At 45.4% G+C, this 26,563-nt stretch overlaps 1 protein-coding gene across 4 annotated transcripts in view; it reads left to right on the forward strand.

Moving 5' to 3' along the window:
* Nucleotides 1–15,754, forward strand: part of SLC23A2 (solute carrier family 23 member 2) — a 134,475-nt gene extending 118,721 nt beyond the window's left edge. For all 4 annotated transcript variants that reach the window (XM_036093283.2, XM_036093284.2, XM_036093287.2 and 1 more), the window contains 4 exons: nucleotides 5,294–5,423; nucleotides 6,087–6,224; nucleotides 9,143–9,238; nucleotides 11,101–15,754. In XM_036093283.2, coding sequence (XP_035949176.1) covers nucleotides 5,294–5,423; nucleotides 6,087–6,224; nucleotides 9,143–9,238; nucleotides 11,101–11,333 — 597 coding nt within the window. In that variant the 3' untranslated portion in view covers nucleotides 11,334–15,754. The remainder of the gene's footprint in view (nucleotides 1–5,293; nucleotides 5,424–6,086; nucleotides 6,225–9,142; nucleotides 9,239–11,100) is intronic.
* Nucleotides 15,755–26,563: the final 10,809 nt, after the last annotated feature.

A 26,563-nucleotide genomic window follows, 5' to 3' on the forward strand; every position in this document is an offset into this window, starting at 1 on the left:
CGTGCTTGCGCACACACATGGGCAAGTTGGGGGACGGGGCAGAGGGAAAGCAAGAATCTTAAGCCACCTCCGTGGCCAGTGCCGAGCCCAACGTGGGGCCTGATCCCACAACCCTGAGATCATGACCTGAGCTGAAATCAAGAGTCAGGCGCTTAACTGACTGAGCCACCCCGGCGCCCCTCCATCAGGGTATTTTTTTTTTTTTTAAAGATTTTATTTATTTATTTGAGAGAGAGAGACTGAGAGAGAGAACACATGAGAGGGGGGAGGGTCAGGAGGGTCAGAGGGAGAAGCAGACTCCCCGCCAAGCAGGGAGCCCGATGCGGGACTCGATCCAGGGACTCCAGGATCATGACCTGAGCCGAAGGCAGTCGCTCAACCAACTGAGCCACCCAGGCGCCCATAAAGATTTTATTTATTCATTTGAGACACAGAGATAGAGAGAGAGAGAGCATGAGCAGGGAGAGAGGCAGAGGGAGAAGGAGAAGCAGGCTCCCTGCTGAGCCAGGAGCCCGATGTGGGGCTCGATCCCAGGACCCTGGAATCATGACCTGAGCCGAAGGCAGATGCTTAACCATCTGAGCCACCCAGGCGCCCCCAGGGTATTTTTTAAGGCTTACTTTGGCTGTTATGATGAGAATGGACCTCGGGGTCAGGGGAGGAGGTGGAAACGGGAGCAGGAGACGGCACTAGTTCTAGATGTGAGATGATCCCACTCCTTACAGGAAAACATCAATCTTACAGTAAAGAATTAATGTGGTTTTCCAACCAAAGCAGCAGAGACCTTCTCTTTCAGATGAAACGGCGCGGAGTTAGTGGATTTGACAGGCCACAGCGAGTCCCCCTGGTCGAGCAGGGTCTGGGTCTGGAGTCCTCCCCACAGGCCTCCGCACCCCTCTCCACACTGACCTGTGACCTGGGGCTGCCCCACCCCACAGCTTCTGTAAGGAACGTGCTCCTAGGCCTTTCACATTTATTACTGTACTCTAGATCCCAGTTGCCTTAGCCAGAGCACACTGCACGGCTGGAACGTGCCTCCGCCCCGGCTGCTGTACGCTGGGCAGCCAGACACGGTTAGAACCTGCTCACCGGCTGGGATGGCCGTGTGCGCCACGGGTTTCCCTCACCCGAGCCCTGTGTCCTGACAACCTAGGGGCGAGCTGCCGCCTTCTCGAGCTGTCCGACCTCTGTAAGATTAGAAATACCCCCGCTTCCCCGCTCCCTGCAAGATTCTATAACCAGACGAAAAGAAACCAGAGACTGGTTCATCCTGACTGCGAGTCCAGGTGAGAAGGGAGCATGGTCCTGACACGTTCATTTCCCTGGAATTTGGCGGGGCCTTCGCAGAGCCCAGTGTCTGGTGTGCACACAGCCTTGTCGGGTGTGTCCTCCAGTGCCATCGCTGTGTCCTGGCACTGCCCGTGGGGAGAGGCCAATGCCGAGCACACAGAGCTAAGGGGCATGCTTCTCTTTAGCCAGTTTGCTGCCTTGACCCTGTGGACAGACCTAGAACGAATCCAAAACACCATACTAGTAAAATTCTTGTAGATGGAGGGACTTAGGGCAACCCAGTTTAACAAGCCAGCTCCCATTCTGCACCCCTTTAAGGCTGATCATCACATCACGTAACGTAACTAGGGTCACTGTAGGGAGTAGGGGGTGTTGTTCATGGAGGTTCCATTCTGAAATGCCACTGAGGTGGTTTGGGGAATAGTTATCTTTATTGCAATTTGAACAGTGCCAGTTTATTCTGAAAACGCATCCTGCCAGCACTTTCTAATGAGCTAATTGATCTTCCCTCTGAACCCCTTTGGATTACTATCCCCAGGCGAAGGCGGCATGCATTCAGGGGCCTGGAATTGTTTTTCATTGCCCTGACTCACAGGGGGGATAATTGAGCCATCTGCATAGCTGCCTTGGGGTGGGAAGTGGGACTTGCAGCAGAAATTTCTTTTTGACCCAGCCATGCGGCCACTGGAAGGACTCTGTCCAGGACGAAGGAGGCATGAGTTGGAGGCTGTATTCTGCCCCTCATCCAGTGGAAGGACTCGGGACAAATCACTTGTCGAGTAGAACTGTCAGCTCTGAAATCTGACAGTTCTAGACCTGGATCTGTGCCATCCAATTTGATAGTAGCTGCATGTGGCTCTTTTAAGTTAATTAAAATGAAAAATTAAGTTCCTTAATCACACTAGCCACATTTTAAGGGCTCAGTGGTCACATATATGGCTAGTGGCTGTCGATGGGCAGCACAGATACAGGACATTTCCATCCTTGTAAAAAGTTCTGTGGACAGCACTGGTCCGGGCCATTGTGTCAGACTTCCAGGGCTTATGGAAAGAAGGTAATCTCTGTTCTTCCCAAGGATCTGCCTCCATGTCCTGGCAGCTGTGCTACTTGTTACCCTTTGTCCAGTTGTGACGTTCTCTGTACGTGGAGATTCTCAACTGTTTGATCAGGAGATGAGGCTGCCAGTGAGCCTGTTGTGTGCTCGGAAGTTGTCAGGTGGGATTCCTTGTGCAGGTCTTCTCTTCTGAGTGTGTTCCAGTGTCTGTCCCGCAGAAAGGGGTGGCATGATGGGGTGGGGAGGTGGCTGTATGGCATTCCAGCTCTGGTGCCATCACTTTGTCCCAGTGTGACTGTGGACAGATTACATCACCTCCCTGAGTCTCCATGCCCTTGTCTATATATAGACAGCTTGCCAGGCATTGGAATTAGTAAACTGATGTAATACATTTAGCAGAATCGGGCATGTAGGCACACAGTAAGCAGCAGGTAGCGTCCCTGCTTCATATTTAGCCCGAAGTTTATTTCCAGGGACTGAATAAACCCCACCTGCCCTGACAGTGCAGTCTCTTCAGAGGAAGGCCATTTCTCCTCTGCTGCATTCCACACTGTTGAAGACTTTGGAAAGTCAGAAATGAGGTGTCAGCGTTTTGATGGCCTTGGAGGTAAAGTCAGAGTTCAAGAAGGAGGTCAGAACAGAGCTAGGGAAGAGATTCCAGGGAGTGGGCAGCAGGAGAGGAGAGGCAAAGGCTCCGTGTAAGCACTGGGGGGACAGGGATTAGGCCTGTGTTTCTGATGTTGCAAACAGAGGTGTATAATAGGCACTCGGTTGATAGTCACTGAGTTGCTTCTTGTTTGTTTTGAGCATCTAAGGCAGATCAGCCTTCCATGCATAATCTTTTTATTTGATTTATTGTTTCAAGCGTCCCTGGGGCCAGCCTCCCCCTCCCTCCCCCTGGCATATCTGATCTGCTGGGAGGTGGGCTTTGCACAGCCTGGATGCTTTTCCTCCAGGGAGCTCTTACTCATCCCTCCAGACCATCTCTGGGGAGCCCTCCACAGCTCTTTAGAGCTGCTCCTCCATGCTGGGTGCCCACACGCCGTAACAATTGCAGCAGTACAGTGATTTGATCATAAGTTTGTGGCTTACTCATCTCTGTATTCCCCTCCCCCTCCTGTCTAATAAGTGCTAGTCACGTAGTAGGTTCCCAAAAATGTTTGCTGAAAATGGCAGGCTTCCTTATCATGTAATGCAACCCAGTAGAAGTCATTTTTGCTTAATTCTCCAGTTTGCGTGCCCTTTTTCGCTGCTCCCCTGCACTTGATGATGTGTGGGCGGGGGGTGGGGTAGATCATAGCAGCAGAGCCTGGCCTCCAGGGTCAGCTGGGCCAGATTCGAGCCGGACAGCCATCCCTTCGTTGGCTCAGTAAGAGTCTTCTCTGATTCTTAACCGATCGGCGTTTGGGTCCCGTGAGACGCTGTTGGAAGGCCTAGCCCAGCACCAGGCAGCGGAAGCCCTGTGTGGTGGTGGGCACAGCCTGCATTTGCCTGCGCCGCTCCTCTGTGCAGCGGCCACCCACGTGTGCCCCGGAGCACTTGAACTAGTGCCTGGTGCGGCTGACTGGGGGACTAGCACTTACGTTTCATTTCCTTTTACTTAAATTTAAGTAGCTCTCTTCTCACCGGAATCATACTTGAAGCCGTATAGACACTCCCCGGGCGCTTCGGGAACCTCTTTTACTCAGCTTGTGTCCTCGGGGTACTTTCCTGGAAGAGGCAGCGTACAGCAAGGGCCAACAGTGCGGATCCTTGAGCCTAGTGCCCGCTCCACATCCCACTGCCTGGGGGACAGCAGGCTAGGTTCGAAGTTTCTAGAAGGCAGAGATCAGGTTGAACAGATAAAGATGAGACCACGTGGAAAATATTATAATGGTTCTGCAGAAGCCCAGTGTGGGAGAGCAGAGCCTTGGCATCAAGGAAGACTTTTTTTTAAGAGGAGGTAGCATTTGGGTAGTGTTTCAAAGGATGTGTCTGGAACCAGCCAGAAGGGAGGATGTGAGAGTGTTCTGGGTAGACAGGCCTGGGGATGCCTGAGAAGGGGTTTTATTTCATGAGCACCAGAATGGTCACTCTGCCACAATGGAGAGGACAGGGAGGCAGAGGAAAGGCCAGAGTCAGCAAGCCCAGGTGGGAGGCTGTCATTATAGCCTCATGCTTGCCAGGCAGTGTTAACACCTGTTTTACATCTTGTCTCATTTAACCCCTAAAGCAAAACCTCGTGGTTTATCTTTATAAAAGCAAGGATCCCGTGACCCAGGGAGGCCAAGTGACTTGTCCTGGTCACGTGGTTAGAATGGAGTGGGGAACACACCAGGCAGGGGACGCTGAGAATCCACACTCCTTGCCCTTTTGGCTGTGCCACCTCTCACGGGCAAGACACCCTGAGGAGAGGGGATTCCAGAAATATCTGGGACTCTTGTCTGATTCAGGGTGTGGGGAAGATGGAGACGAAGGTGAATCAGCTTTGGGGTGGGTTAACTTGGTAAAGGGTGATTCCAAGAGCCCAGAAGAGAAAAGCAGGATGAAGTGGGGTTTTTGCATTTGACGTTAGAAGGTCATCCCAGCCGCTGACTGTAAGGGCATTCGAAACCCGGGACAGAGCCGGAGCAGGGCCATGCCCAAAGTGACATCACCCAGGGCGCCAAGAAGCAGAGGCCGAGCCCTGGTGCTGCCTTCCTCCCAGGGAGGTGGGGTGGGGGAAGGGACAGGGGGGACAGGATGAGAAAGAGGAGGAGGGAATCTCTTCACTCTGGGTGTCTTTATATAGTAATTGTGCCCTGAGATCAATCCTCATTATCTGACAAGACCTCTCAACTAAAAGTTTGAAGAATAATCTAGGGGTTGTCTCGGGCTTTTGTCACATTTGCCCCCGGGGTGGGGGGGCACTGGATGAGAATGGGTGCAGAACTGGCGCTGAGTGCCATCTGGCTTCTGGTATGTCCCCAGGTCGGCAGTCGCCGGGTGATCCAGTACGGCGCGGCCCTCATGCTGGCACTGGGCATGATCGGCAAGTTTAGTGCCCTCTTCGCCTCCCTCCCGGATCCAGTGCTCGGCGCCCTCTTCTGTACTCTCTTCGGTAAAATCCCATTTCCTTGGTAGCCTGACCTCTCTCCTCCTCTTCACGTTTGCTAACGAATCCCTTCCGTGAGATGGAAGGTAATAATACATTTCTGTTTAAAAATCCAAAGTGATACACCTTGAAAACATAAAAATCTTCATCCATCTCTGAGTTGAATTTATGTTAAAGGTAGAACCAAATGTAGCATACTTGTGCTAGAAAAAATAAGATGACCATAATCTTTAATTGGTTTATCTAATCGATTTAAATTCTCCCCTAGTGGCCATTTAAAACTGACCATTTTTACCACAGGATTTGACATGATTTATGTGCCATCCAGTTGTGGTCAGGGCCCAGATCTTCCGGTGGGTTTCCCAATTTAATCAAAATGTTTGCAGAGAGGTTCTCAGGGGGCAACTGATGTCCTTAGTTTTCTGCTTGGTCTAAAGAAAGTGTCATGTGATGTTTGTGTCCCTGTGTCAGTCCAGATGGTGCTTAGGCCAAGAGTCATTTGGATCAGAGAGGCAGGTGGTCCCATTTCGACCCTGTCCTGTCACTGTTCTGTGTCCCAGCTGGTTTCTGGTGGGACAGAGAAGGGACAATGTGGGGAGGCTGTGCGTGGCCCGTCACCCATCTGTAGGTGAGCTCAGTGCAAATTGCCGTCTGCTGGTTTCTCTCCAGGAATGATCACAGCTGTTGGGCTCTCCAACCTGCAGTTCATCGACTTAAATTCTTCCCGGAACCTCTTTGTGCTTGGATTTTCAATCTTCTTTGGGCTCGTCCTTCCAAGTTACCTCAGACAGAACCCTCTCGTCACAGGTAAGGAAAACTGGCCTCGAATCTTGGGGGTAGTTGGAACCCCAGCCGCTGGTTCACAGACAGCCCATCCCCAGTCAGAGAGGGCTTTGGAACTTCAGGAGTTGTCTCCTCAGATATTCGTCCATGTATTTCATTCAAGCCTTGCTCTGCCGCCGCTGATCTGGAAGCCCCCCGCACATCTGGCATGAACTGGCATGTGCACGTGACTCATGTGCACGTTAAGGTCTTTATTGACTGGGACCCTGTCTTTTGGGAGAATGCCTTTGTGTAAAACCTTTTGATTTGTCAGACTAATGCTTTATGAAAATGTATAATTTCTTAAAACTCAGCTTCATAGACTTTCAAATACATGTCTTTCTACTGGGATTATAACTACTTTGAATTCAAGATTAACCTTTTTTTTTTTTAAAGATTTTATTCATTTATTTAATTGACAGAGAGAGACAGTGAGAGAGGGAACACAAGCAGGGTGAGGGGCAGAGGGAGAAGCAGGCTTCCTGCAGAGCAGGGAGCCCGATGCGGGGCTCGATCCCAGGACCCTGAGATCATGACCTGAGCCGAAGGCAGACGCTTAACTGACTGAGCCACCCAGCCACCCCAAGATTAACCTTTTTAACACCTTTTTATTTTAATAACCTGAGTCATGAAAAATGAACAAAAGGGAACCATGTTTTTTAGAGGAGGGGAGGGGCAAAGGGCGAGGGAGAGAAAGAGAATCTCAGGCAGACTCCGCGCCCAGCGGGGAGCCTGATATAGGGCTCAGTCTCCCGACCTTGAGATCATGACCTGAGCAGAAATCAAGAGTCGGACGCTCAGTCGACTGAGCCACCCAGGTGCCCCCAAGGGGGAATGATTGCTGTTGACATTTTATGCAGAATTGGGGACCGTTTTATATATATATTTTTTGAGGTAAAATTTATATAACGTTAAATTAACTTTTATTTTATTTTTTTATTTTATTTTTTTTAAAGATTTTATTTATTTATTTGACAGAGACATAGCGAGAGAGGGAACACAAGCAGGGGGAGTGGGAGAGGGAGAAGCAGGCTTCCCGCGGAGCAGGGAACCCGATGTGGGGCTCGATCCCAGGACCCTGAGATCATGACCTGAGCCGAAGGCAGACACTTAACGACTGAGCCACCCAGGCACCCCTAAATTAACTATTTTAAAGTGAACGGTTCAGTGCCATCTTAGTACATTTCCAATGTCATGTAACCACCATCTCTATTTAGTTTCCAAAACCATCTCCTCACCCCAAAATAAAATACCACACCCATTAAGCAGTTAATCCCTATTATCCCCCTTCTCCCAGCCCCTGGCAACCACCAGTTTGCTTTCTGTTTCTGTGGATTTACCTATTCTGGATATTTCACATATATGGAATAATACAATACGTGATGTCTGGCTTCTTTCACTTAGCATAATGTTTTTGAGATTCATGTAAAAATATTCCTTTTCATGACTACTAATATTCCATTGTGTGTGTATATATACACACACACACCATAATCTATGGACACTGGGCTGTTCCTCCCCTCTGACAGTTGTGAACAGCGCAGCTGTGAACAATGGTGTACCGGTGCGGTCCGTCCTCACTCAGCTAGCCGTGTCCGGGAAAGTCACTATGAGCATGGAGTTAGCAAATCCTGACCCACCCCTTCTAGGGCGACAGCAGCCAACAGCAGGGTAACCCTTCTAACACAGCACGGCACGGCCTCAGGGAGGCCTGCTCTTAGGAACAGTAGACAGCACTCGGGGGCCATCGTAAACAACGAAATCACCAACCCAAACCACAGAAATGGGGAGGAAGTGCTATCAAACAGACTGCTGCAAGCACACTTGAGATGAGGTATGAGAGCTGAGACAAGAAGGCAGAGCGTTACCTTGTTTAATCTCCGCTGGGATCACACATGTTGGGTGACCCAAAGTTTGTGCTGCTCTGTGAATGAGCGTGAAAGCCAGGAGTACTCATTTTGGGTTTATAGATAAATTTGAGGGTGTAGGTCAATTCACAAATACAGAATCTGCCAGTAGTGGGGATCAGCTGTATTTGAGTCGTTGTTCTCAGTTCTCTTGGGTATATACCTAGGAGTAGAATTGCTGGGGGATAGGGTAATTCTAGGTTTTAACGTTTTGAGGAACTGCCAAGCTCATTCCCACCAGTTATGCTCGGGGGTTTCTGTTTCTCTACATTCTTGCCAACACTTGTTATTTTCCGTTGATGATCATATATTTTAAATTTTATTTTATTTTAGAGAGGGAGCGCTCGGGTGTGCACATATGTGAGTGGGGGGGGGTGGGCTCCCCGCTGAGCTCAGAGCCTGACGCAGGTCGTGATCTCACGACACTGAGATCATGACCTGAGCTGAAACCAACTGAGCCACCCAGGTGTGGGAGCTTCTGATAACAAGGAGATTCTTGCTGCTTTTTATGTTTTAATATATCACATTCATATGAGTTCATTTATATACATCCAATTGTTCCTAATTAAAAGCAGCTAAGCACAAATCAGTGACCCAGGATTCTGAAACCCTTTATCTGATTGCAAATACCACAAATATTTTCATTGTCGTCTTACTCACTTTGTAATATTTTCAGCCTTACAACAGCCATCTTTTTATTAATTTTTTTCTTAATCTGCTAACACCACACCCCAGTGGCTTTCTAGTTCATTATAGGGTGAGTTTCACTGTTAGATTTATCTTCGGTGGACCACTTTTGGGGAATTTTCCTTACAGAGATAATCTCTTGATTATTGTTGAAATTATTTATAACAGTTTAAAATGTTACTGGCAAAAATTTATCTGCTCCTGTACAACAGAAATTTGCACTTTCATGCATCAGATTGGTGATTGGTGCCCACCCCAGTGCTTCTTCCTGACTGTGGCAGTGACCCTACCACTGTGTTCTGTTTCCAGGAATAACAGGAATCGATCAGGTGTTGAATGTTCTTCTCACAACTGCTATGTTTGTAGGAGGCTGCGTGGCTTTTATCTTGGATAACACCATCCCAGGTATGTGGTACATACCCAACATGCCTTTTCCACATGGGAAGTACTCGTTCTGCCAAATAAATATGGAAGCAGGCAGAGTGAATCAGTTCAAAGCCATCGCTGGTTAAAACAGTCTTTAAGTGGTTAAGACACTCCCAGCCTCCTTTTATGAACCCGTTTTTTTGCTGATAAACCTAGCGGGTTTTTTCCTCCCTGCTGAGTTAGGAGAAAGCAGGAAGTCCCTCACCCGTAGGCACTCTCCAGGCTGCCTGCCTCCTGTCAGCTGGCCTCAGTCCCTGCAGCGGCTTCCGTCAGCTTGCTCAGACACTCCCCTGAGCTGCTGACAGCCCGTGGGGTTCCTCCGCCTCCTTCCTGAGGCAGGCCCCCCACCAACTAAGACCAAAAGATGGTGAGTATGGCGGGCACAGGCTGTTGCCAGGATTGGTGACTGAGGGACGGATGGAGGCAGCTGTCTTCCCTGACGCCCGGGACCCTTGTTCCTCAGCATTCTATGCCCAGTGCTGGGCCCTGGACGAGGATGTGTTGTGGGCCCTGCCTCGCAGCCTTCCCAGCTTCCCAGAGGAGGCTGCTGGTGCTGTTGGAAAGTGCTGCTATGGACACGCTGGTAGATTGCCCTTCCATCAAGGAAGGGTGATGCTTATTCTTGAGCTTGAAGGTTTTGTTGAGGTATTTGCCCTGAAGACTGCACACCTCCAAAAAGTCTCAATGAAGAGGTTGCTGGGGAAACTAGGGATGAACACATCAGGCAGAAGGAATCACATGCACGAATCCGTGGCACATGTTAGATTCATGGATGTCAATAACTAACACACACTCTGAGCGAACTGAGAGGGAGGCACAGGAGTCAGACAGATGGAAATGAAAGCTTCGCTACAGAAACACTGATGGGAGGGCATAGTTTAGATGTAAGAAATAATGATGTTGCTTATATCGCACCAGGGACTCGAACTCACCGTCTAGGCTTGGGCAGAGAAATGTGTTGTCTGGTGTCCCATGTAGCCAAGGGCAGGTGCCAGTGTACCTCTCTGCACTGAGAAGATTTATGAAATCAACCCAGGGCTCAGGGGTTGCTGAGCCCTATGGGCCCAGATCATTCTCCCTGACTCATCTGTCAGGGTATAGAGTGGCCCCAGTTGTTAACGCCAGTGGAAGTTCACCCTCACAAAAGGGACATGACAAGTGGGGAATACAAGCGAGTGCATCCCTCTCCCTTTCTCCCTCCCCCATCTCTCTCTCTCTCTCTCTCTCTCTCACACACACACACACACACACACACACGCGCGCGCGCGTGCGCGCGTGCACGCACACGGAGCAAAGTAGGATAAAACTCGGTATGCCTAGATGGGGGGTGGTTTGTCCTGATCAGTTGTTGAAGGCATTATAAATGGTACAATGAAGACTGGGTCCCTTTTTGTAGAGATCACATTTGCAATTTAGAAGTTCTTTTGTTGTTTATTGAGAACAGATTTGGGGAAGGAGATGGGGAGATGGAAGGGCAGCCAGCCAATAAGGGGGGGACCGTTATGATGACCCTGGAAAGCAGTAACATGGCACAGGCCGGACTTCAACAGTGACATTGGAGGAAATGGGTCACGTGGAAGGACAGGGAGGAGGCAGAGCCATCAGATTGCTTGAATGTGGAGCAAAGGGAACAAGGATGGGTTAGCGATTCTCAGATTTCTGGCTCAGGCACCTGGATGGCCGAGTGCCGTCAACTCCTCCACAAGGGCTCCATGCTGTCCTCCCGGCAGGTTCCATATATGGGACGGCACACTGGGCAATCTCAACTCTTGGTGGAACTGTCAAGCTAAACATTCCATTCCATTGTTTTGTGTGTGTATGTTTGTGCGTGTGTGTTGCAGGTACTCCAGAGGAAAGAGGAATCAGGAAATGGAAGAAGGGTGTGGGCAAAGGGAGCAAGTCGCTCGATGGCATGGAATCCTACGATTTGCCATTTGGCATGAACATTATTAAAAAATACAGATGCTTCAGCTACTTACCCATCAGCCCAACCTTTGTGGGCTACACGTGGAAAGGCCTTGGGAAGAGTGCCACCAGCCGGAGTTCAGACGAGGACTCACAGGCCACGGTATAGCTGTAGATCACCCTGTGGCCCAGCCGCAGTGAGGCATGAATCTGTAGTTCCTTGCTGAGTAACAAGCAGTAACATATATGTTTGTGTATCTGCATTTATCTTCTGCACCCAGAGCTAAGACGATTACAGATAGCTTTTTTGTTGTGGGTGGTGATTGTGTCTAATATCATGTCTCACCTGTCTCCTTATTTAAGCCCTACCCCCTGCCCTTGAGAGCATCCATTGAACTTCCTGTCCTCCTGTGGGTGTGGGTGTTTGAAATCCACAGCGGTTCCTTGGTTTTGGTCTCCTCCTACCACCCTGGGCTAGCTTTCTTACAAGCTGCTGCCACGGTCCAGGGGCTTTCTGTCCCGGAAGCACCTGGACCTGCTTCTGTTTTATTTGACCTCGGCCTGCAACCCGCAGAGACCCCCCTCTGGTCAAGGGGCACCAGTATCCTCACACGGTCACAACTGACGGTCAAATGTGATTCTGTGTTCCCTGATCCTCCTGTAGGAGGAAGCTATTGACCTGATTGAAAACCATGACATGGTTACCCCAGGCCCATGTCTGTGCATGGGTAAGGTCTGTACAGGTATTATTAGAACTGAAATCTGTTTGGGGAATTGGAGGGAAAGGGAAAGTACCTTGAAGTCATATCTGATTCTCAACTGCTCTTTCTTGGTGCCACCCTGGCCCAGGCTGGGCCAGCACATTTCATAGGCTTCTTTTTCACTCTAATTGAGACACTCTATCTGACATTTATCACTCTGGGCTGGTGTGATGGGTAGAGTGCCACACAAGAGCACTAAGCAGATGTTTATGGGAGTCTTGACTCTGCTGTCATGTGGATGTCGGTTACTGTTGCGCTTGTCTATAAATTACAAGATTTTATTCCTATTTAATGTTATTGACTATAGCAGGTTTTTGAATCAGTGTTTTCCATGTGACCTTCTTACCTTGCATCCCTGTTACTTGTCCCCCACCCCTTACCTCCCGTTAAGAAAAGAACCAGCATTTGTAAAGCTGTGGACACCATCAGGGAAGCTTGTCATCATGGCTTTTGAAGGCCAGTAACCATTATTGTGGTTGTGTTTTGTATTGCTTGATACCATGAAAGTGTAAATACTGTAATGCCTAATCTATTTATCAAAACTGACTACTGGACCAGAGCCCAGAAACCATGGGTTAAGTTATACGTGAATTTGTTTTGTGAAGAAGGGAAGCTGGGGGCAGATAATCAATGGAGCCGCCATATTGAAGGGTCGGGCATCCTGGTAAATTCATCACTGCAGTTCTGTTTCAAGTCTTTTCTGACACTTAAGGCTTAAGGAGACTGTGTGTGGGTTGCCATGTTTTGTGTCCACTGGATCTTAATTTTGCAGGGGGAAGATTAGACCTCTACCCTGGCCAAATGCACCTTTCTTTTTTAAGTCATTGCAGAAGGTGGTGAGAAAAGCAGTTGGCAGGGCCTCTTCCGTCGAGTTCTCGTTAATAACACTAAATCCTTTCTGAAAAAATGACTTCTGTGGAATTTGGTTTGAAATTTGTCAGCCAAAGGAAAACCCTGAAACGCCAAGGAGTGACCTCGCCGCGTGAGGTAGTGCTTCCTAGGCGGTTCTGTGACCTGGTTGAGCCTTGGACGGCTGCAGGTGTTCCTGTCTCTGACGGCAGGGCATGGTTCTCAGCCGCCGTGTGTCCACAGGCTGCATCCCCTGCCCCCGCAGCTGGCTCTGCTCCACCACGCTGGCATGTCCTTGGCAGCGTTATTGTCCCCCTAGCCTCCCGGACTCCTGGGAAGTTTGGGGCTTCAAGGCGTGTTCTGGCAAGAACAGTTTCACAGCCGCTGAGTTGTATGGCAAGATCTGGTTGCAGATTAAGTAAAAAAAATTAGGTTCTAAATTACATTTAATTTTGTATGTTGTTTTTAAAAATTGTATCTGATGCATGGTTAACTTTAGAAGCGCACTGGTTAACGACTTTCATCCCTTTAACTTGGTAAGCACTCGATGCCGAAGGCCCTCCTGCACCGAGTCACTCTCAGTTTCCTTCTATTTGTGTTTTTGCTCAGCATCTCTAATTTCTCTGCTCTGAAAAGGGGGGAAAACTGTTAAACATGCCAGAGATTCTAGCTCTCTAGGGGAGCAGAAGGACCAAATATCCAAATAAAAGCATCTGAACCATTGGATAATCTTAACTTTCAACCTGGCATCTTCCCTCCCAGTGAGTGACACTCAAGATATGTGCTTCAGACATCCAGAAGCCCACTCCCTTCTGAAAACCCTTCCTTGGGCTGGGTTTTATTGGGTGGTCCTAAGTCTGCTGGTCTGGGGGATGTCTTCTGCAAGCATTTGAATGTGGAGGGGAGCCCTGTACCCCCACCTTCTGTTAGAAATGAGGGGTTTTGCCCTTCTTGTTCCATTGGGGCCAACTGTAGATTCCCTAAGGCAGGGGGAAGGGGACAGGAGGTGGGGAGGAAAGCGGGCAGCCCGACTGGAGGGCCCGTTGCGTCTGGTACTTTCTGCACAGCCTGGGAACCTCAGCTCGGCTTCAGTGACTTGGAATCTCCTGGTGATTGATGCCATTTTAGACACTGGTCCTGCTGGCAGGTATGCTACAGAATGAGTCTGTGATCAAGAGAAAAATGTATTCGTCTGCTCCTTAGGCTTAAGCACGTGCATGAAAGGGAGGTTTGGGGGAACACAGTGGCCGTTCCTCGTCTGCGTTTGTGCACTTCCCACTTACATTGTTGGCCTGCGCTGCTGGGGCCGGTACCCACCAGGCTGTGTTTGGCCAGTAGAATGTTTCAAAGGGTTTGGGATGTAAATGTCCTTGGGCGGGGCATTCAGACTCCAGTTTCCGTAGTGACCACCTACCCACCATCTTTACATTCACCTTGGGGGACTTGATGTGAGAAGTAGAAAGTATTTATAAGGTCAGTAGGTGCTGTCATACCACAGTGGGTGGCAAGGGAGATCCCACCACTGGTTTTAATAAAACATCTAACATGGTTGACAGAATGATGGGAAATGGCTCCAGTCTTTGTCTCGTTAGGGAATTAAACTGAGATTCGTTCATACAGACTCTTTCTTAAGAGGGTTTCGGATGTTAACTTGTAGTAAGTTTCTGGTGATGGGTGAGGGCAAGAGAAGTGGCTTAACCAGGCCAGCTAGAATGAAGCATCACGAGTCCCCAGTGGTTTCCCATTTTCATAGTAACAAATTCACACACAGGATTTGCTTTATACTGTAGAATACTGACTTTCATGATGACGACTTGGTTTATGCATGAATCTTGCAGTATTTCCATATAGTAAAATAACATTTCTACCCAGGATAATAGTCACAGTTTTCCAGGGAGGGAATGATATAATTTTCATGACAATGTCATGTGATAATAGAATTTCTCCATTGATGAATCTCTAGTATGTGTGTATACTTTATTTACCCATGCGTCTGTTTTCTCACCATGAGCCAGCTTGTTCCTTCTTTAGTTCACGGCCCTGCTGAAATACCGGTACCGGCAACTTTGACTTGAGGTTGGCAGTTACGATCTTCCGTAATACTGATGTGGCAGGCGTGGCCAGGCCAGGTGGAAGGTGGATAGGTGGCTGTGGCAGAAGCCTCATTCTGGAACCTGGCCGGCGCCAGGCCGTACTGTCGCTGTGGGTGGGGCCTGAGACTTCGGGGGGGCGGGGGGGTGGGGCTTGGCCTCAGAGAAGTGCTTGGGGTTTTCACACGCTGTGCGTGTGGTGCTCTGTCCCCTTAGGATTTGGACACCTGCCACTTGACCTGCAGTCACATCCTGAGTAGTGCAGGAAGACCACTCGCAGTGGCAGGCATTCGGCTCCCACCCGTGGACGCGGAAGGCACGTTCGCGCTGGGCACCCCTTTTCAGCAGCCTCACACACATTCCTGTCCTTTGAGGTTGTTCTTGACCTGCCTCATCCTCACTCCACAGAAGCCACATCCAGCGTCCTTAGACTTGCTGTGTTTGTCTCCTGGCACGTAGGGCACCCTCACCAGTGTTGCCGTCTTACTGACAGTTCAAGTTAATACCCTTTTCTGTTCGTTGGTAACCTTTGTTTGACACATTAATAAATTTCTGACTGTTCTTAAAGCAGTGGGGATGCCTATATTTTCCTTGAGTTTTTGTGACTGACTTTGGCTATCTACCTTTCGGGGATTTTCTTTGTTTTTTATTTTTATTTTGCATACTGCGGGTATTTGGGGGTGGGGTTGTTTTTTGAGATGTGTAATTCTTTTATGGAGTTTTTAAAAAGAATTTTCATATTGTTTTTCTAACATGGCTTCATTAAACGTTTAAGTATTTTAAAAATATGTAATATTTGGACCAGATGTTGTGAATAATAGTAGAGATAAAGCTATTTTATTCTGTATTTTTAAAACCGTTCCGTACAAATAAAAGCTCTCCTGGACGCAGTTCTGTGTTCATGTGCCTCTTTCTTTGGCTGGTCTTTAAGAAATTTGCCATTAATTAAAAGTCATCACCTAGGGGAGGGAAATCGACTAATAAAAAACTCGCTTCGGCAAGCCTCAGATGTTACCGTTGTCAGGGTCCTGGAAGACTCAAAAGGAGGAAAGCAGAAGCCAAAGCATCCTCTGTTCCTGCGCCCAGAGAACCACAGCAGGCGCCTTGGGGGGAAGCCTGAGTGAGCCTTCCATTCCGGGATGCACCCTGCTGGACTGTGGGTGAAACTGCGCATCTCTTACTAAGGCAGCGACATCTGGAGGCTGGACAGAGAAGCTGTCTGTCCACACGGTGGGACCAAAGGCTCCCAGAGCAGCTTCAGCCGGCCGAGTCGGTGCTGGGGCAAGGAGCGCTGAGGCGTGGGTGCCATAAAGGCCTGGAGCTGAGCTTGAGAGCAGCTGGTGAAAGCTCATTCTGTCAGGCCTCCCGGTGGGGCATGAACATGAGCGCTGAGGGACTCCCATGTATTTCTTCCTTTAGAGCAAACTTAGAGTTCCCCCATTCCTGTCTCCATCCGTGCTTCATCTCTGGCGTTTCGGGCCATGAGTGGCCCCCACGGCTACTCCCATAGGGTGTGCATTCTGCCGCCTCCTGTCCCCAGTACCCTGACCTGTAAGCCGCCACTGGGCAACCAGTCAGTCACAAGGTGAAATGTTTACACTATGGACATGCAAAAAAAAAACCAGAAACAAGGCATTAAAATAATACCCGTGTTCCCACCTCCAGCGGGACAAAAGCACATTACCGGTACTTCAGACTGACCTCCTCCCACCCCCCCGCCGTGCCCCATCCACCAAGAGAGAATCACTGTCTGGGTTTTGGGTTGGTCCTTCCCTTGCTTCACAATCTTGCCCATATATACGCGTCCGTAAACAGTTTACTGTTTAGTCTGTTTTGCATGTTTTTTAACATTATGTAAAAAGAATAACGATGTTGTATGTATTATCACATTTCACCCACTATGGTGAGATTCTTTCATGTTGGTATGTGTCTATAATGTAGTTCATCCATCTTCACTGCTGGGTAGTAAAATTTAGGATTACCAAAGACAAAGCTCATTCTGAAAGCTTATGGAGACCATGAACCAGAAGCAATGGACGTCAGATATTCCAGCAGCAACCCTGTGTGTGGAGTTAACATTTCTAAGGACTGAAGGAAAAAAAACTTCGAACTTAAGAATTTCACGTCTAACCACCCAAATGACCCCATTTAAATACTGGGATGAAGTAGTTGACTCAGGAGGAGACAAACCCAGGAGGCGCTGTAGGAGATGATAGAGGGCAAGGTGAGCAGTAAATACCTTGGTAAACCTGCTGTCTTGGCCCATTTTGGCTGCACAGAAAACCATAGACTGGGTGGCTTAGAAACATTTCTCAAGGTTTTGGAGGCTGGAAGTCAGGGCTCCAGCAGGTGCAGTGTCTGGTGAGGACCTGTCTTCCCGTCCATGGATGGCCATCCTCACTGTGTCTTCACATGGTGGAAGAGGCAAAGGATCTCTCTTTGGGGCCTCCTTGATGAGGCTACTAATCCCACTCGTGAGGGATTCACCAATCCCACCTCATGACCTAATCACCCGAAAGGCTCCACCTCCTTAATACTGTCACTTTGGGGAGTAAATTTTATTATGAACTGGGGGGAGGGGCACGGTCTATAGCACGTGGTCTCAAATTGTAATTGAAGGCTGTATGAACTTGGTGTTGGGGGAAAAGAGAGAAACATGTCCAAATGCACCAATAACAATAAATGAACTAAACTTGCCAATTAAAAGATAGGTGTTAGGACACACACAACAAAATCCTGGTTTATGTTTACAATACTGGAGTTCAAAAGTATGGCTCTGTTGAAGGCTGCAAGATCTGTTCAGGGTTTGATAACATCTTAGAAACTTCAGGTGAAAAAGTTTCTAAACAATTAGATGGTTATTTTATGTGTTGAATCTAATACTAAAATAGCTTGCCTGTATTTTACATGTCTGTTAAGTCCAGAATTTTATTAATCTTTTAAGGCATATTTTTCAAAAGTCTTAGGCTATAATGGTTTGGGGAAAACAAAAAATCCTTCACCACAGATAGGCTTAAGAGCACCATTTACAAGAAACTGGTTTATGAAAGGATGTGCAAAATTGACAGTAAAAGGATGGGGAAAAAATCACATGGGACAAATACAAACCATTATATTTTCACACAAAATCTGAGACAAAGCTTTGTTAAGGATACGAAAGTTCATGATGTAATGATGGAAAGGTTCAATTTACAAAGAGTCATTAATTTTACACAGCCTCAAAATTCATCCATAAATGGATAGAACTATAGGAAGAAACTGACAAATCCACCTGCCAGTGGAAAATTCTAGCACTTCCCTTTTGATAAGTCAGGCAGGCAAAAACCAAGCAAGGCACCGAAGTGACCAAAGGGCACGGTTAGAACTCTACACCCAACAACTAGAGCATATGTGTTCTTCACAAGCACTCAGGGATGTTTCTGAAAAGTTCTTGTTCTAGGCATTAAAACCAGCCCTGAAAAAATTTCAAGAATAGGTATTGCACAGGACACGTTCCCTAACTATGCACAATTAAGTTGTAAGGTAATAAAAATTTGAATTTACAAGTGTGTATATTTGGATGTATAAAATATTGCTAAATAACTCCGTGGCTAAAGGAGAAACCAATAATGGAAATGTTCTTTAATGAAGTGTATTGGGTGTCCTCTGGTGGTTCTGTACATACCTCCTTCTAGAATTCTGATTTTATGTCCACCTTGCATCTCTTAAGTCTCCACTGTGGGTTTCATATAGTTTCACTCATGCTGTCTTTTTCCATTTCCTCTAAGTTCTGGGAGAAGTTCCTGAGGAACGACCTAGGTTACTGACCAGGCTTTCTAGAATACTCAACCTCTTGCTCATGTCTTCTAGTGCAATTTTTAAACAATTTATTTTGGTCATTTTCAAACATACACAAAAGTAGAGAAGAACATAACCACTCCCCACATGCCCACAACCCAGCTTAACGGGTATCGACTCCTGGCCAATCTTGTTTCATCTACACCCCTCAACTTTCCCTCCTTCATCGTTCTGATCAAATCCCAGACATCTTGCTGCATCTATAAATATTTCACCAGTTACCACTAAAAGGTTTTTTAAAAAGCTATTACGTCTTAAAAATTTAATAGTATTTAATATTGTCAAATAGTTACTCAGTGTTCAAATTTGCAATTGTCTCAAATGTTTGAAATGTTCATACTTCGTCATTGCTATTGGTTGATAACATCTCTCTCTTCGTTGCAGTTTATTTGTTGAGAAATTTATTTGTCTTGCAGTTTCCTACAGAAGTGCTGAGTGCAGCCCCTTAAACATGTTCTTTTGCCTGAATCTGGTGTTGGTCAGGGGGAGCACTACTTTATAAGTGGCTGTGTGTCCTTTTATGAGGCAGCACATAGTCTCTCCTTTTGTGATGTTTATAGCCATTGATACTCAATTCCCACATCCAGTGGTTTCCTGGGGACATTGCAATTTTTTATTTGGCTCTGTAATTGCATTTCAAATTAAAACACTCTTCTATGATGAGAAGTTTTCATAGATGCCATGACCTCTCAAGTCCCAATGAAAATATATCCTAGGGACTTTGCTTAAAAGTTTTCCCCCATTTCATACGTTTCATTGGAAAGTGTTTCTTCCAATTACTCTGAATGTACCCTTCTTTGGGACTGGAGTCTTTCCATGTTATCTGGTGGTTTTTTTTTTTCTGACTGCTTATGCTAAAGAAGGAGGTCTGTGTTTGCTCAACAATAGGATTTATGGTGGATTTGGTTGATTACTTCCCCCCCCCCAAAGCTTAAGAGTTAAAATTAAAATCCTTTAGATCTTTTGAGTGGGCCTCTCCTTGGACTTTCTTCAGTTTGGTTCCATCTGCATCCATTTACCAGACTCTGGTTTATTTAGCAGTAACTCATCATAGGTATTCTTCTAACATTTCAATTTTATCACAAATACCTTCATATTTATGTGACCGTGTGCTTAAAGGAAAGTAATGAAAATGTCCCTCAAGATCTTTGATCATTATCTTTGGGAAGCGGGGTTATAGGTTACACTTATTCCATTTTTGTCTTAATTTTTTTTGTATTTTTAAACTATTTTAAATACAAATTAAATTACTCATAAATCAGAGAAGATAAAAATTGTATTATGAATACTCAGTAATATCACAGTTTAAGAAATAAGAAAGTCCCTGTACTCTTCTAGTACAAATATAAAACATTGTACCTCCTCAAATTGTACTTGACATAAAATAACAGTTGTAGCCAAATATAACTCAGTAGAAATATGAAAGTGCTAAAGCTACCACTCAGCGGGTTTGCTGCCATTTGTCCTGTATAGGAAGATTTTGCCTTATAAATGACCTGGCTTGGTGGATAAAATCTTCCAGAACATTCTATCCTTAGGGGCTAGAGGAGGGGTAGGTTGGGGAGGACACAGTGAGGTCTGAACACACAGGCTCAAGTTGAATGACTCTCAGATGGTGGAATTTTGGCATCTGCCCCTGAGCTGTGCCCAGAAGTCTATAATGACCACTCCCACACCGTGTCTTGTGCCCACAACACACCAAGGCAGCCCTGGTCTGAACTGGGCTGATGTGGTCTCTGGACACATGCCTGGGCAGAGGGACAAGAAGACTTCCTGTCGCAGCCCCAACCTTCCAACCACTACGGAGATGCCTAGCCTCAAATTCCCAATTTATATCAACTATGAAGCAACGTGTCCTTGGAGACTCAAAGATGTCAGAGGGCCTTTTATATATTTATGTGTGTGTGCATACACCTATGAGCGAACGTACAATTTGTTTTGTTTTACCTCTTGGGCAGCGAGCGATCCACTGTGGGCTCAGGAAAACTATGGGAATGAATTTGAAGCAGGAAGAATCACCCTCAGAGGGATCTTCTAGGTATGAGCCTCTTGCACAACAGAAGAGTTTTGTAAAATAAAAATATTCCACCTGGACTAGCAGCCTAACCATTTTTATTGTGGTTCAGTGATTAGGGAATGAGTTTTGCAGGTATACAGATCCATGCTCAGATCTCGAGAGTTCTCTTTCCACTGTGGCAGACACTGCCAAGTGTCCCCCAAGGTCTATCCCCCCATTCTTCCATGGTCACGCAATTTCAGAAGGGCCCCAAGACTACACTTCCCAACCTTGCTTGTAGCTCAGTAGGACCATGTGACTGGGCCTGGGCAAGTGAGGGGTAAATAAGGCTGAAGGTACAACTTCTGGGTTGTGTTCTTAAAGCATAGATGTTTACCTCATCCTTGCCTTCCCCCACAACCCCCAATCCTCCCTGCTGGAAGGCAGAGGTCGTGGCCAGCCAACGTGGTCCACTTCAACAAGAACAACACCTGGGAGGGCAAGAAAATATGGAAGGAGGAGCCTGAACTCCTGGTAACAGCAGCCCAAGCTTTGATGTGAGAGAGAAACACACTGGTTTAAACCATTACTACTTTTGTATCTGTTGTATCTACCAAAACTGTGCCCTACTGGAGGTTAAAAACCAATCTAAAATTGGATTCGCAGTTCATACATTTCCACCTACAACTGACCAGCTATATAGTCTTGAGCATACTATTTAACTTCTCTGTAAAACAGAAGTAATACTCATCCAGAGTATTAGGATTATAGGGTTAAGATACAAAGCCTCAGCAGGCTAGGTTTCGTTCCTCTTCAACCCCTCTCCAGGCCTTGTAGGCACACACACATATTTTTATAGAGCCACAGTCATGGCATAAGTGCTTTTACTGGAAGAATTGGCCAGGCCAGCGCCGAGACTTGGATATGTCAATCTGTACAGTTGTGGGTCCCGTTCCTAGTTCCTCTCTGTTCTCTAGACTAGCCAAGTCCTTAAGTGGCCCAGAATTTTCAAAAAGCCTTATAGATACCCAGACACATTCTCTGAATTTGACCACCACCTGGGATTTTTGTGGAAGGTAACATCAAGTCCCTCTACAAATGGGACTCAAATGTCTACACACATATGAGGTCAAGTGAGATGGGGCGTGGGGAGCTGGGCTACATCCAAAGCCAGATGTTCAGGGGCGAATGAAGATGGAAAGAGAAAGAAACCTGTCATTACTTTAGAGTTTTTCTTTCTCTGTTGATGTTTTGAAACTATCAAAGTAATATGCGCTTATTGTGACCAGTGAAACAGTTCAATCAATACAAAGATGTGAAAAGTGAAAACTGCCCCCCGCAGCCCAGTCCCACCCCACCATGCATAACCATCATTACCCACCTGGTGTATCCTCTCACAACGTTCTCTTTGTTCGACAAATGCATATAATCCTAAACAAACATATACAAGGATTGTGCTTGTGATTTGTTTTTATTGAAATAGAATGGTGGCATACTACATTCTGAAACTCGGTTTTTTCATTTTATAGTATAGCGGGGACATTCCTACAATTGGGAAGATGTAGATCTATCTTTTTCCTGGTACTTTCTGCACTGAGATACAATTTAACATAAAAAAGATCTTAACGATTTCTTTTTTTGTGCAGACTTCTTTCCATCATTTCTGTCTGCTTGCTTCTCTTCTTCCATCCCCCCTCCCTCCACCCATCCTTCTGCATCGCTCTAGTAATCCATGTTGGCAACATGCTTTGTAGCATTCAGACATTTCTCCATGTTCACACAACCATGTAAACTATGTGTACAAACACACAGGCATCAACACCACACATATATATTCATTCATGTTTTGTCAGGGTTTGCTCTACAAAAAAAAGGGGGTATCCACTTATACACACTTTTCTGTACCTTGCATTGTTCTCTCCACAATATCTTGTGGAAATCTCTACGAGTCAGCTTCCATCACTCAGACTCATTTTTTCATAAAGATTTCATAATATTCTTTACTGAGGATTCACTGTAGCTTATTCAGTTGATATTGGTGTTCTCCATTTTTAGCCATCATACATAGCTACAGTAAACATTTTCGCACATACATTTAACAAATGATAAAATACATTCCCACAACGGTAGGTTAAAGGGTATGTGTATTTTATTTTTTTTATTTTTTATTTTTAAGATTTTATTTATTTGACAGAGAGACAGCCGGAGAGAGAACACAAGCAGGGGGAGTGGGAGAGGGAGAAGCAGGCTTCCTGCAGAGCAGGGAGCCCGACACAGGGCCCTATCCCAGGACTCCAGGATCATGACCTGAGCCGAAGGCAGACGCTTAACGACTGAGCCACCCAGGTGCCCCAAGAGTATGTGTATTTTAAATGTTAAGGGAAAGGTTAAGGGCTCTTACCAGATTGCTTTCTAAAAGCAATGGTAATTCTGTTTCCATCAGCAAGGCAGGACAATACCTCATCTCTCTCCTCATCCTTGCACCTCTGCCAGCAATGATGTTAACTTTCTCTTAACGGCAGTCTAACAACTGTAACGTGATATCTCGTTGGACTTTAACTTCCCTTTCTTCGCCCACTAGTGTGTTTAGGCAGCTTTTTTTTTTTTTTTAATTTCTCAGTCATTTCAATTTTCCCTTCTATGAACGGTCTATTCCTATTTGCTCATCTTTCATTTAGGTTTATCTTTTATTTTGTGAGAGTTTTTTGTGTATTATAGATATTTAAGTCTTCATCTGTATTGCAAATTTTTTTTCCCAAATGTATTTGTTTTACTATCTCTTGGCAAGAAATATCAGAAACTATGTTAATAGACAAATAAATTTGGGGGGGGAGTTTCACAATACAGAGTTAAATATCCATAATACATAAAGATTTTATTAATATTTACATAGTTAACTATGCCCATGTCCGCGGAGCAAGTGTGTTTCCTATTTTAAGACCATCTCCCCAGCCTTAGATTGCATGTGTAGTCCAAGATTTCATTCTTGACTTTTATTGTTAATGTTTTATGTTTAAATGTTCAATGCTTCTGGAGGTTATTTTTATGACTGGCTCTTCTACTAATCTATCTATCCCTATTACAGTAAGAAGGCAAACCCATGCTTACTATTTTTTTCCTTGTATTTGTTATTTTTAAAAACTGTATTGCTTATTGCTACCATCAGGAGTGGCCTGCATGGGGCGGTGGATGCGCTGGGCTCAGGGTATGCCTGAACTGTGTGGTGCTGGTTGGAAAGCTGGAAAGAAAGAGGATGGGTTTGGAGGCCAGGCCCGAGGGTTTCTCAGATTAGTTTATGGGAATGGGTAGCCAGAGCCATGATAAAGTACTTACGGCAAGCCACAACCGTGCTGCCAAGAAGATTGAGAACTTCTTGGAAATCTAGCTGCCCTTCACAGTTGAGGTTCCATTTTTGCACCGTGTGGTCAAGGACACCAGGGTCCCTCTGGCTCTTTGTGAAGGCAGCCAGTTTCATATTCATGAAACTTAGGAACTCGCTCTTGGAGAGTCCGCAGTTGTTACCATCCTTCCCAGCATACTTCTGGAACACAGCAATCAGGGACTCAATGCACCACTCAGTCTCTGTAGAGCTGAAGATTTTTGCCTTGTTGGAATTGAACCAGAGGCTGTGTGTGGCTCAGAGAGCCCTGGGCAGCCTCAGGCATTTCTTGTTTATTAACTTTGTCTTAATTAATTCATCCAAATCCCTAAACCTTGTTAAGATTCTAACTAGAGTTACATTACATATTAGTCCCCAATAAAGTACGTGATACATCCTTTCATTTGTTTAGAATCTTGCTTTTGAGGCCTTCAAAAAGATTCTATAGTTTTTCATATACGTCTTATGCCTCTCATTAGATTTATTCATAAGAAGTTAACAATTTTATTGCTATTATATGTGGAATATTTTTCCAGTATCTATTTCCCTACATGTATTGTACAAATCAGATATTACTTTTTATATACTTACCTTGTATCCAGCCAGCTTACTAACTTCTTTTACTAATCCTTTTAGTTTTCTTTTATTAGGCAGATTTTGAATTCAAACAGTTGTGTTGTTGGCAAAAATAAGATCGTGTCTGTTTTTCTTGCCCAATGTTCTGATTCTTTTCTTTTTTTCTGATCGTATTGCAATTACTAGAACTCCAAGACAAGGTTGAATAATAATGATGATGTCAGGCGTCCTGTGTAGTTGTTGATTTAGGTTGAATGTCCCTTTAGAATATTTGCTACTGGATCTTAGTAACTAGACCTTATTATATATTTAAGCTGTTTTCAGTTCTATTTAGCATTTTAAGTAAGAGTGCCTGCTGATTTTATCAGATGGCTTTTCAGCATTGCATTATTTTATTAGATGATTTGGTCCTTTAATTTACTACCTTACCAGAGTTCCTGATTTTAAGCCAGGTTTACATTCCTGGAATACAGCACACATGGCCACAGTCTCTCACGCTAGGCACATGGCTGCGTTCTATTTGCTAACAATTGGTCAGAAATTTGACAGCTGTAGCCAGTAGGGCAGTTGACTATGGCTTTCTGTTTTTGTAGTGCGATATCAGAATTTAGTGTTCAAGTTATTGCGGCTTCCTTAAATACATTAGGAAGGCTTAAATCACTTATCCATTGTCTAAAATAATTTAAATAGCATTAAAATCATTCCTTCTTTAGAGGTAAATGGAACGTGGCTGTGAACCCATCTGGTTCTGGTCCTTCTTTTTCAGTGGCTGATGTTTGACCACTACTCTCTTTTATTATAATTAGGCTATTCAAATCTCCACTTCTAGAAAATTTTTGCTAGAAAATTAACTTTTCTGTAAGCTTCAAACATACTTATATAGAGTTGGGTAAGTATTCTTGATCATTTTTATTTTATACTTTGCTGCATCTCCTTTCTTTATAAATCAACTTTTAAAATTAACTTACTCTTCCTATTTTCTTTTGCTTTAATTTTTCCTCTTTTTCTGATTTCTAAAAACTGATCACTATATTCCTTTACCTTTCTTATTTAATAATGAAATTTAAGGCTATACATTTTATATTTTCCTCTGAATACAGTTTTTGCTGCTAATAGGTTTTGATATGAATTGTTCCTTTCTTCATTGCTTTCTAGATAGTTTTCAGTGCTACTATGATTTCTTTGGATATCTAGAAATTGGTTCCTTAATTTCCAAGTAGTAAAGTTTTTTGGTTACTTAGTTTTAATTGTATTGACTTATGATTAGAAAAGGCAGCCATTTACATGATCAGTTTTTTTTAATTAAAATATTTATTTTAGAGAGGGGGAGAGAGCACAAGCAGGGGGAGGAGCAGAGGGAGAGGGAGATAATCTCCAGCAGACTCAGCGCTGAGTGCAGAGCCTGACGCGGGGCTCAATCCCACAACCCTAGGATCATGACCTGAGCCAAAAACAAAGTCAGATGCTTAACTGACTGAGCCACCCGGGCACCCCCATGATCAGTTTTTACAAATGAATCATAGATACATAAAAAATACATCCTCTATTCAAAAAATTTAAATATGTTCGTTGTCTTATACAATTATTCTATTGCCTTTATTTTACATTTATTAGGTATGTCCCAGGACCCTGGGACCATGACCTGAGCCGAAGGCAGACGCTTAACGACTGAGCCACCCGGGAGCCCCTAGTGCTTTAACATTTTAAATTTCATATTGTTTAATATCAAAATTACCACACTTTATTAATAGTAATAGCTGTAGTAGTAGAAGGAGGAGTATTTGTATCAACTCAATATCTCTTTGCCCATCTCTTTATTGCCAGTCCTTCTTTAACAATATATTTCCACTGTGTTTTTTGTACACAGCATATAGCTAAATTTCACATTTTAACTTTGACATTTCTGTATTT

Source organism: Halichoerus grypus, chromosome 10 (assembly GCF_964656455.1).
Source record: "Halichoerus grypus chromosome 10, mHalGry1.hap1.1, whole genome shotgun sequence".
Classification (NCBI taxonomy): Eukaryota; Metazoa; Chordata; class Mammalia; order Carnivora; family Phocidae; genus Halichoerus; species Halichoerus grypus.